The sequence below is a fragment of the Bufo bufo genome, chromosome 3, assembly GCF_905171765.1.
Source record: "Bufo bufo chromosome 3, aBufBuf1.1, whole genome shotgun sequence".
Taxonomy (NCBI): domain Eukaryota; kingdom Metazoa; phylum Chordata; class Amphibia; order Anura; family Bufonidae; genus Bufo; species Bufo bufo.
The window spans coordinates 672427903-672440658 of NC_053391.1; the positions used below are offsets into that span (position 1 = coordinate 672427903).

The 12756-nt window shown below is 41.4% G+C and overlaps 1 protein-coding gene across 1 annotated transcript in view; it reads right to left on the reverse strand.

Annotated features, from left to right (window-relative positions):
* TMEM135 (transmembrane protein 135) overlaps window positions 1–12756 on the reverse strand; it is a 355301-nt gene that overhangs the window by 15420 nt on the left and 327125 nt on the right. Inside the window, exon 9 of the mRNA XM_040426365.1 lies at window positions 2345–2414. Coding sequence (XP_040282299.1) covers window positions 2345–2414 — 70 coding nt within the window. The remainder of the gene's footprint in view (window positions 1–2344; window positions 2415–12756) is intronic.

Genomic DNA, 12756 nt, shown 5'->3' on the forward strand with positions numbered 1-12756 from the left:
TGCCTTCCAGCACCGATTGCTTGTCTACATGAAGGCCAGTGGGACGCTACGTGCCTCGTGTCCGGTCCATGTGCTCTGATGCCGGGCAGCCACCGGTTGACGGCCCTTAGTGGAGAAGGACTCTGCCTTCCAGCACCGATTGCTTGTCTACATGAAGTGCTCTGATGCCTGGTTGATGGCCCTTGCTGGAGAAGACAACTTTCAAGTATGGTTGGTTGATATTTATCAGGACGGGAATTTTTGACGTCAGTTTTCTTTCAGTCTACTTTGTCATATTTTGCACCTAATGTATCAAACGTAGCACACTGATAACTTTGGTGCATCTTTAAAAATAACCCTTTTGTCTAGAGCTGTTACTCCACTTTTTTATGCCACACCCCTAATGAAGTGAGATGGTGACTTTTCTTGTAATTTTTTTTAAAGTCGCCTTTGTGAAGTCTGGTGTATACTTGCCTAGCTAACCACATCCACTTCTAAAATAACAAAAAGTTGCAAATTGAGAAGTAAAATTTGTGACATTTTTATACCATGAAATTGGCATACAGGGTAAGGCCTCATGCACACGGCCGTTGCTCGGACGTTCCGTGCATTGGGAACCGCAATTTGCGGTCCCCAATGCACGGGCACTATCCGTGCGGCTGCCGTCCGCATCTCAAAAAAATAGTAGTGCTTCCCTGAGGTTCCGTTCCGCCATTCCGTACCTTCTGGGTTGTGGACCCATTTGTGGGCCGCAATACGGGCACGGTCGGGTAACGGCCGTGTGCATGGCTCCTAAGGATGAGCGAAATGATTCTGAACAAACCTGATTCGGACAGAATTTAACAAAAACTTAACGAGAGAGAGAGAGAGAGAGAGAGAGAGAGAGAGAGAGAGAGAGAGAGAGAGAGAGAGAGAGAGAGAGAGAGAGAGAGAGAGAGAGAGAGAGAGAGAGAGAGAGAGAGAGAGAGAGAGAGAGAGACACTAGTATGCTACTCATATACATGCATTGTCTGGGGGGTATTCCTTCTCATTATGGAGTATGTGTGGGAAGTACTATAAGGCAGGCATGCCCCTCTGGGTCTCTGGGAAAGATATTCAAACTAACTTTCCTAAGCCTTTTCCACTCTCTCTGAAATTTTTTGGGTAGAATCGATTTGTGTCTGAACTGAACTTTTTGAAAAATTTGGCAAACCTGAAACGAACCGAATCTTAAAGGGCATCTGTCAGAGGATTTGTAGCTATGACATCGGCTGACCTGTTCTATGTGCGCTTGGCAGCTGAAGACATCTGTATTGGTCCCATGTTCATATGTGCCCGCATTTCTGCCAAAAATGATGTTTTACTATATGCAAATGAGCCTCTAGGAGCAACGGGGGCGTTGCCGTTACACTTACGGGCTCAGCTCTCTCTGCAACTGCTGCACCCTCTCTGCACTTTTATTGACAGGGCCAGGCAGTGAAAAGTCATAACGACTAGCAGGTGCAAAGAACAGAGCCTCTAGGTGTAATGGCAACGCCCCCGTTGCTCCTAGAGCCTCATTTGCATATATTAAAACATCATTTTTCTCAGCAATGCGGGCACATATGAACATGAGACCAACACAGATGCCTTCAGCTGCCAAGCGCACATGTAACAGGTCAGCCTGGGTCATAGGCACAAATCTGATGCCCTTTAAATGGTTCGTCCATCTCTAATACAGGGCTTCATAAGTGACTGGTACTAGTTTGCTGCTGTGAATGAGAACATTCAGAGGTAGAAAACCCGTATATATAGTCCAGCTCTCAGCTGAGAAGTGGACAATGCTCTGTGAGCTAAAGCAGCTGCACACGTCTCTCTGCTAGTTCGCTACAATGTATCAGTCAGGAATCAGGGCTGTTTAGCTCATAGAGCATTGTCTAGATTGGACAGATACATTGTATCCACTTCACAGCTGTGTACAAGGTTACTGCCTCTGAATGTAAACAAGGGTGCTTTCATTCACTGGCATCAAGCAGATATATAAGAAAGAAGATGTGATAAGAAGTAATGGTCCAAGCTCCGTCTTACCTCCGGCATTACAGTAAATGTATGTGATCCGCAGACAGCAGTAAGTGGGTTCAGCAGTCTAGGTCACAAGTCATTAGCATTACTACCTAATGTGATTGATTAAACATCTAACCCCAATTACTGGCGATAATACTCATGTTCTTGGAGCAGGTTTCTGGCTGGAGATCAGGGATAACATAAAAAGGTTGGCTCATTTACGCACAGTGTAGTTTATCAACCAAGGGTCTTCAAAGAAACATGTCTGCCATCCCGGCCGTGTCCCGCCACATCTTGTACCGATTACTCTGCAATCAGCGCGTGTTTGGAGATCATCGCTTACCTTAATGCAGTAAGAGATACAGTTGTCTTCGTAGTGCTTGCAACATCTGTGCCTTGGCCCATGTTTGCATCTAAACAGCAAGCCATAAATCACAGGGAAGAATGCAAAGAATAAATATAAATGTATGCGTGTATCACATCCATAAACATACAGCGGGTGAGCAGCCCCCTAATCTGCTGGGAATGCAGTCAAGGGTGGAAACCAATGGCCCGGGACAGGAGATACAATCTGAAGCTATGCTCCATGGAGAGGGGTTGTGCATTGCCGGGTTCCAGATTGGCTACAAATAACCAGTCAATCACTACACTCAGGGACCGGAGGACTGAATGTCTTACAAGACGTAATTAAGGAAAGATTTCATAAGCTAATGCTGGCGGTCTGAGGGACACTGTTTACCTGTCGACTCTCACCCAAAAAGTAAGTGGATGTGTAGTCATATCACCTGGCGGGTGTCGTCTGCCTTGGGTTCCTTGGCCAGACCCTAGATTTACTTCCTATTTAATCTGATCTGCAGTGCTGGATGTTTTGAGAGTCGCATTCATTTCCATGGGATCGCCGCTACTCTGCTATCCTGGCCGTGAAAGAGGTCATGTGACTAGTGTCGCTGTGTAGCCATACCCCGACTATCCTGTCTGTTGTTAACAAGCTCCAACCACCAGGGGCATTGTTATTTGCTAGACCATAAGGTATATTACATATTAAACCAATGGACATAATGAAGTACTATACTAGTAGGGGATACTACTTGCTAAACCACAAAAGCACAAGGGATAATGTTATCTGCTAGACCACAAGATATATTAATTAGTAAACTGCTGGCTGGACTATTGGATATTGTCCTTTGCTGGACCACTAGATACATTACTTAATAAACCACTAGACCACCAGGGATATTGTTATTTACTAGACCACCAAGTAGATTACTTACTAAACCACTGGACCACCAGGGATATTGTTATTTACTAGACCACCAAGTAGATTACTTACTAAACCACTGGACCACCAGGGATATTGTTATTTACTAGACCACTAAGTAGATTACTTAATAAACCACTGGACCACCAGGGATATTGTTATTTACTAGACCACTAAGTAGATTACTTACTAAACCACTGGACCACCAGGGATATTGTTATTTACTAGACCACTAAGTAGATTACTTACTAAACCACTGGACCACCAGGGATATTGTTATTTACTAGACCACTAAGTATATTACCTAATAAAAGCACTTCACCACTAGGGATATTGTTATTTACTAGACAATTAGGTATATTACTTAAAGAGGTTGTCCCACAAAAAATATTCTACAGTTTTCAAACCAGCACCTAGATCTGTATAATTTTGTAACTGCGTGTAATACATTTTTTTGCATAGCCAGAGTTATACAATAAAATGTATCTGTATAGCGCCACTTGCTGTTTTTTTTCTTTTCTTATTTCTTTGTCCCGCTCACTGAGAAGGCCGCACATGCTCAGTTTCATCTGTCACCTGCCTCCTGAGCTGTGATAGGGAGAGCTGAGACACGCCTCCTTAGCTGTGATAGGGAGAGCTGAGACACGCCCCCTGAGCTGCAGCAGAAAAGACACTCCCCCTGAGCTGTCAGCTCGATATAAATCTAGAAGAGCAATGAATGGGGAGATCTCTGGATCCATGTGAGGTGCAGGGCTGGTTCTAGCTTTTTTTTTTTTTAAGAGATTATCATGTACTATATGATGTCCGATTTTCATTTTTTACATTAGTCATGGGATAACCCCTTTAATAAACAACTGAAGCACCAGGCAAACTTCTATTTGCTAGATCACTAGATATATTATTTGGTAAACCACTGAACTATTAGAGATACATTTAATGGATAGACCATTAGGCATTTTGCTTAACCAATTGACTACTAGGGATATAATTAACTGCAAGACCACTAGGGTTATTGCTTATTAAACTACTTGGCCAGACATACTGTTAATTTTCTAGACAACTAAATATATTACTTTCTAAACCACTGGACCACCAGGGATATTGTTATTTACTAGACCACTAGGTATATTATTTAGTAAAACCACTGGACCACCAAGGATATTGTTATTTACTAAACCACTAAATATATTACTTAATAAACCACTAGACCACCAGGGAAACTTTCATTTGCTAAATCACTACCGTACATATATTACTTGGCAAACCATTGGACCGTCACTGCTTGAGAAAAGTCCCAGTAAGAGGACTGAAACGTCACTGTTTGGTGATTAAAGAACATTACTTTTGATTTACTGTTCTGGGAGTGCCGAATAATTTTTGAATTACTTATTAGATATTGGACCGTCTCCGCAGCCGCAGGCACCTCGTCATCATTATATCGCTGTGCCAGTCACAACATTTGCCTTTGTTGCCTTGCCTTGATAGACCATTAGGCATTTCGCTTATTAAACCAATTGACTACTAGGGATATAACTAACTGCAAGACCACTAGGGATATTGCTTATTTAACTAGTTGACCATCAGAAATTCTGTTATTTTCTAGACCACTAAATATATTACTTACTAAATCACTGGACCACCAGGAATACTGTTGCTTACTAGACCTCTAACTATATTACTTACTAAACTACTGGACCACCAGGAATATTGTTATTTACCAGACCACTGAGTATATTACTTAGTAAAACCAACAGACCACCAGGGATATTGTTATTTACTAGACCACTAGATATATTACTTAATAAACCACTGGACCACCAGGGATATTGTTATTACTCGACCTCTGGATATATTACTTTAAAAAAAAACACTCGATCACCAAGGACATTGTTATTTACTAGACAACTAGGTATATTCCTTAATAAAACCACTGGACCACCAGGGACATTGTTATTTACTAGACCAGGCATTCTCAACCTGCGGCCCTCCAGCTTTTGCAAAACTACAACTCCCAGCATGCCCGAACAGCTTACAGCTATCAGCCTACAGCAGGGCATGGTGGGAGTTGTAGTTTTACAACAGCTGGAGGGCCGCAGGTTGAGCATCCCTGTACTAGACCATTAGGTATACTACCTAATAAACCCACTAGACCACCAGAGATATTGTTATTTACTAGAACACTAGATATATTACGTAATAAAGCATTGAAGCACCAGGAAATCTTTTTGTTTGCTAGATCACTAGATATATTACTTGGTAAACCACTGGACCATTACAGATATATTTAACTGATAGACCATTAAACCAATTGACTACTAGGGATATTGCTTATTACCATACTTGACCATCAGACATTCTGTTATTTATCTAAACCACTGGACCACCAGGTATATTGTTTAGAGATGAGCGAATAAAAAAAAAATAATCGATTCAGCCGGTTCGCCGAATTTTCAGAAACTATTAAATTCAATCCTTATTTATTCGCAGCGAATCGCGTTAAAAAACGGCTATTTCCTGGCTGCAGAGAGCCTTTATAGTGGTGTAGAACACTGTGCCTTGCAGTAACACTCATAGGGAGTCTGCTGTGGTAGTGAAATAATACTGTGAGTCCGTATGACATGCAGATGACAGGCGTCACTCTTAGAATCACTGCACACTTCACTTATTTGGGCAGTCACGGGGCCAAAACTGACCAAATAACTCAAATATGAAGTCAGCCTTACAGGTTGATGTTAGCGTCAAGAAGAAGCGCACTCCTTTTAGACCGTCTGATTCCACATAGATGTCTACAGAACCTGTTCTATTAAACGCTTATACAAGTAGAATTCCCCGACAGAGTGGAGAGGGTGTCAGCAGTAAGTTTGTGTTGACATCACTGATTATTTTGCCCTTCCTCTGATCCGTCAGAACAATAACCCCCAAAAAACGGATCCTATCTGTTGAGCATCCGCCTTCACTCGGTCAGCATTTGGTCAGTAATCCATCAGTATTGGTAATGCAAAAAAAAAAAACAGGAGTGGATCCAAAACAGAGATGACACATGAATGGAATATTTGCATGTCTTCTGCCTTACAGCTGCTACACAGACAAGATCCACTGCAAGTCTCATGTTTCCTTCCTTCTGACAGATCAGAAGAAGGGCCAAATAAATGGTGATGTCACCCAGGCCAAAAAGGCAAAATAGTGGCCCAGTCATGGAGTGGGAGAACAGCTTAAGAAGTCCACAGAGTGGTCCAATGACATAGTGGTGAGGTTGAAGCAGCATGAGGAGACCACATAGTGGCCCAGTGACATAGTGATGAGGTGGCAGCAGCATGAGGAGGCCACAGAGTGGCAAGGTGACATACTGTTGAGGTAGCAGCAGCAGCATGAGGAGGCCACAGGGTGGCACAATAACAGAGTGTAGAGGTGGCGGCAGCAGCACCATGAGGAGACCACAGAGTGACCCGGTGACAGAGTGGGGAGGTGGGTGGCAATACCAGTACCCGCTGACGATGGTGGGTGTAAGAAGGAGCACTTGGCATCAGATGTGTGTCATCAGGCGGGTGGCAGCATCAGAATAGTATCTGAGGCAGGTAGCCAGAAGAAACCGGTCTCTTTTGTCAAGGTTTGGGTGAAGCAGCATGGATGATCTAATCTGATGCATCAGGCATTGGTGGGTGGAAATCCTGGCTGATTCACACCTGATTCATCTTGACAAAGGTCAGTCTCTCCACATTTTGGACGAGTTCTCCTTGGGGTTACTATTACCCCCGCCGCACTAAACACCCACTCTGATGCCACACTACTAGCCGGAAAGGACAGCTTTCCAAGGGCAAACTCGGACACTTGTGGCCACAAATCCAGTTTGGCTGCCCAGTAGTCCAGCGGATCTACGATGATGGGTCGCATGGTGCACTCCAAGTATGCCACCACCTGCTGGTTCAGGTTATGCTTTATGTCTAGCTGTTGGTGAGTAGTTTTTTCACTATGCGGGTAAAAAAAAAAGCTGCTCATCAGCGACTCTAGACTCAGGCTGCTGCTGATGGAGCTGGTACTGCTCCTGCCCCCCCCCCCCCCCCCCCGTGAGAGGATGGATGATGGTGCAGATAGGTAGCGGCCAAATGACTACATAGGATGTCTCTATAGTAGTTCAGCTTGTCCTTCCTCTTAGCGGGTGTAAAAAAGGCCCCCATTTTGGACCAGTAGCAAGGGTCTAACATGGTGGAGAGCCAGTAGTCATCCCTCTGGCGAATGGTGACAATTCGGCCGTCACTACGCAAGCAAGTGAGCATGCATCGGGCTATTTGCACAAGTGACTCGGAGGGACTCTGTGCCTCCATCTCTACTGCATACTGCCACGGTGTGCCTGGGTCATCAGCCTAGTCTTCCTCATCTCCCTCTTGCTCCTCCGGCTGCTCCTCCTTCTCCTATGTAGAAAAACCACCCATTTCGCTACACATTGCTTGTGCTCCAATGTCCTCCTCCAGTTCAGCCCCCACAGGGCTCATGTGGCCGTGAGATGTAGGCGCCACGTCTCCAGTCCCCTGACCAGCCAGATTTACCAGCATCTTTTTCAGGATATGAATCAGTGGAATTATATGTAATTAGGCGTACAATAGCTAGAAAGCATATCAAACAAAGCGCACCATAGGGTAGTATGTTCCAGATTATTAGGCTGGTTGATAAAACAAAAATGGAGGCTCACCTTAAATGGTTGTGCTAGAGATAGGCACAACACTATTCCAAGTTTGTGGCAAATAAATATCCAGTCACCGGGTATACAGCCGTAGTGTCCAAATCTTCAGGAGGAGAAGCCCAATCTCTCCAAAGGTAATTTAGTATAAATGTAGCAGGATCACACTAGGGTGCAAATACACCGGCCAGGACACTTATAGTAAAGATGAACAAATTCTTCTTTATTGAATGGTGCTCATCAGATAAAACAACGCGTTTCGGGTATACTCAGTTCCCCTTCATCAGGTTAAGAGACTTGATGTTAACATAATACATATTGCAGGTATTTATACATAAAAAAAACGCCAGACGAAACACATGCGGGCAGCTTGGCGATTGAATGCTTAGATGTGGATGTAGTAATAGAGGTTGTCTTCTGGGAGACTATTGATATAACCCTAAAATTTCCACATATAGGGATGAAAGAAAGGGAGGAACTGAAATGTGATAAAAACATATATAAAAAACATATATTATATAAACTAAAGGAATTTATGCAACATGAATATAAATATAAACAAAAACAAAAAAAGTGAGGTTGATATATCCACAAAAAAAGATAAAATGAAATGAATGCTATTATGAAGTAGTAATCTCATAGTAAATCATGATTGGAACAGTGAATATTGAAGGTAAAATATAAATATTCTAGGCACATAGAGGTTATTGCATGGTTGGTGAAATATATACTCTGAATAATAAAAGTTATCGCATGGTCAATTATATAAAAAATGAGAGAGGAAAAAAAAACTATATAAAAATAAAATAATAAATAAATAGTGGTTGTATGTAAAAGATGTGGTTTAAGAGGGTTCAATGACTGATTTCGAACGCCTCATTTAACCCATATGGAGTAAGAGTATTTAGTTTATAAATCCAGTACATCTCACGACGTCTTATACATTGTGGATTCTTAAAAGCTCCCCCGTGACAATTTGCGGCATGTCTTGACACACTGTGTTTTTGAAATGTCTTTTTTATGTTGACCTGTGTTTATTTAATCTATTCCATAGAGTTTGTATACTACGCCCCACGGATTCTATAACATACCGTAGATCACATGTGTGGAATTACAGTCCAGGGTGCCAAGTATTTGAAAAGATTTTCCATCTCTTTTGTTTTTGAAAAAAGTTTTTGGGCAAATGGTTTCACAACATAAGCATCTGGGTTGTCCACATCTTTTGCTGCCTTGTTTTTGAGTAATAGCAGTATGCTCGTTTGTAGTGACAGAGTTTTTTAATTTACTGGGGGCTAGGATATTTTTAAGGATACGTGCCATTCTGTAGGTGAGATGGGGTGCTCTCGGAATAATTTAGCTCAGAACGGGGTCTTTTTTTTTTTAAAGAGATGCCAATGTTTATTTAGGACAGATTTGATCAGGTAATGGTTTTGGTTATAGGTTGTAATGAAATTCAAAGAATAACTGCTCTCTTTGATAGTGGGTTTGGATTTGGGCAGCAAGCATTCTGATTGTGTAAGTTCAGATGCTCGTTTATTCGCTTCAGCAACAATTTGCCTGGGGTACCGCTTTTCACTGAACCTAGAGGATAGGATCTTGCTTTGTGGTTCAAAGTCCCTCTCTAGGGTACAGTTTCGTCTAATCCTCTTAAACGGACTATACGGAATGCTGTGTTTCCATTTTTTATAGTGGGTACTTTTAAAATCAAGATAGCTGTTACTATCTACTTTTTTTTTAACAAGGTCCGAGTCAGGATTTCATTCCCCTGGGTAAATATTTCTAAGTCCAGATATTCTGTTCTGGTTTTATGGTGGGACCCCGTGAACGACACTCCCCACTTGTAGTTATTAAGATGTGTGATGAATTCTTCTATGGTGGTGCTCTCCCCTCTCCAAATGATAATTAAATCATCAATATATTTTTTAAAGATGATATTATCAGTCCAGAAGTTAGTTTGATATATATAAAGTTTCCTCGAACATACCCATGAACAGATTGGTAAAACTTTGCGCAAATCTAGTGCCCATAGCGGTACCCCGTACGCGTCTGGAAATCTGATCCCGAAATTGAAATGTGTTGTGTGTGAATATGAATTTGATTCCTTTGATAATAAACTCTTTCTGTTGTATTGGCATTGACTGGTCTTTAATCAGAAAATCTGATACACATTTAATCCCGAGCTCATGTGATATATTAGAATATAGGGCTGACACATCCAAAGTCAGCCAATGATAGGAATCTTCCCATTTTATACTTTTTAGTTCCATTATAAGGGAGGTGGATTCTTTAATATAGGATTTCAAATTTATTACATATTTTTGTAAAAAGATGTCGATGTAATGGGATAGATTTCGAGTAAGTGATAGTACCCCGGAAATCATTGGTCTACCCGGAGGGATTGTCAAGATTCTTATGTATCTTGGGAAGATGATGAAAAGTGTTTAGGGTGGAGTCCGTAACCAATATATATTTCTTCTCTATTTTGTCTAAAATCTGATCTGCTGATTTTATTAATAGTTGAAACTCCTCTCTATCCTGTTGGGAACGGTCATCTTTGAGAGGTGTATAATATTTAGTGTCGGAAAGGATCCTTAATGCTTCTTTGATATAATCATCCCTGTTCTGTATAACAATCCAGCCCCCTTTGTCCGGATTGCGGATAATTATATCTTTATTATTTTGTAGTTTTTTTAGGGCTGCTTTTTCGTATGGTTTTAGGTTATGTTTTGGGACAGAATCTAGATTTATTTGGCGGAACTCGTCTGATATAACGGCATAGAAGGTATCAATAAAATTACCTTTATGATGTATAGGGTAAAAATTGGAAGCTGGCTTTAGGCCAGATGACAAACTGATTGGGGGATGTTGATCTTTGTCATTTGACAGTGGCGTATGTGTTTCCTTTGTAGAGTGTTCCTGGATATTAAAATGTCTTTTTATGGTTTGGTTTTTAACAAAATTATTAAGGTCCAAGATCAAACTCGTTTATTTTGGATGTAGGGCAGAATGATAGGCCTTTTGTTAGCAAAGAAATTTCGCTCTTTGTAAGTGTGTAAGTAGAAAGAATGAAAATACCTGAGGTTTGAAGCGTTGGAGAGTCTGTCTCACTGGTGATATTTACTGTTTTCTTTTGTTTTTGTTTCTACTGCCCCTACATCCTCTTCTATATTTTTTCTGGTTTTCGTCCTTAGGGTTGGAAATAACTTGTAATGGTTGTGGTGTTGGGACTTTTTATGATTGGATATATTGCAGTTGGAGTGATCACCGGGGGTAGGGCTAAAAAAGAAAAGGATGTAGATGTCCCTGCTATCGGGTAATGTCCTGAACAATTGTTGCCTATATTGGTGTCCTCCAGGTTCGGATTTACCTTACAGGAATGTGCGTGTCTAACTAAATTCTGATCAGAAACCATTGGAGGGGTCTGGTCCACATGATCTGGTAGGCTGGAATAATGGGAATCCGAAGGAGGGGTGTGGTTATGTATTGTTACGAATGAGTCTGCTTCCAGATCTGATGTTATAGACGGAACCGGGGAGGTAGGTGTGGGTTTTGATGGAGAATTCGGGTATATGGAAAACTGTGTTGGTGGTAAATTCACTGGGGCACAACCTGCCAGGTGTCTGGTTAGTGCTGACATTCGTATGATGAGTACGGATGTGTCAAGACTAACCACATTTGGATTTCTGATGTTGGTGTCTTTTTTGTATTCTTTGAAGTGGTTGTTCTTGAGAATTCCTAGATCTATTGCTATTAACATACACATGACCAACTTTTTTGTATTTGTCAGGTTTGTTATGAGTAGTGGTGGTTGGTTCGAAATTTGTGTATGGTGGGGTAATGAAACTGACATAGTTTGTCCAGAGGTGTCGTTTGAAATTGCTTCATTAGCGCTTAGTTGTTCAGTTTTTAGCCAATATTTGATATTATTGGTAGCAAAATCTAATCCATCACTTGCTAGTTTGTTACTCTTTTTCTGAAGAACCTCTTTTTCATATGACAATATTCTGGTGGTTATCATGCGGTCAAATTTCATAAAGGCTACACATGATCTATACTTTGAGAGTTCTATATAACATTCCTGTATTTTATTACTAAGGTTTAAACATAGGGCTCTTCTTTTCTCTACGAGTCTTATCATTAGCCCCCTAGCACAGTCCAACATATAAGGGTCCCAGTCCTTACAAAAATCAGAGTCCTTTTTGAATGAGTTCTCAAAACGTAGCCTGAGGCCACGTGGAACAATTTTCTCTTGAAGATAAATGTCAAGAAAAGTTGCGTCTAAATGATGTTGGATTTCATCCACCATCAGTTTCTCCAGCTTATTAAACAAACTCAACAATGTTTTTTCTAGTGCACTGGCTGATCAAACGTTCCCGTTGCTCCAATCTGTTTGTGATGTAATCCATGCTTCTTTAATTGGTCGTCAAAGATGTACTATCACCCCTATGTGCAGCTGTTTTCAGTCTGGAGGATTCAGACCATCGAAGTATATGTAATTAGGCGTACACTAAAAGCGTCCTTGCACCATGACAAAGGGTCACGTGATTGCTGGATTTGCGATCACGTGATCCAAGCAACCCAAACTTCCTGCTTATTTGAAATCCATTTCTATTTATCTTTTTGACCCCCTTAATATATAAATAAGGAGACGAAGGATACACTAACCCAACATTTTATTGTATTCATGCTTTTGAAGTACCAAATGCTTGCACCCAAATATGAAAATGAGGAAACACCTGGGGGATGGTGCCACTCCGCTAGGGCTGCCCCCATGTGTTTCCCCTGGTGTTTTTTTTTATGTATAAATACCTGCAATATGTAT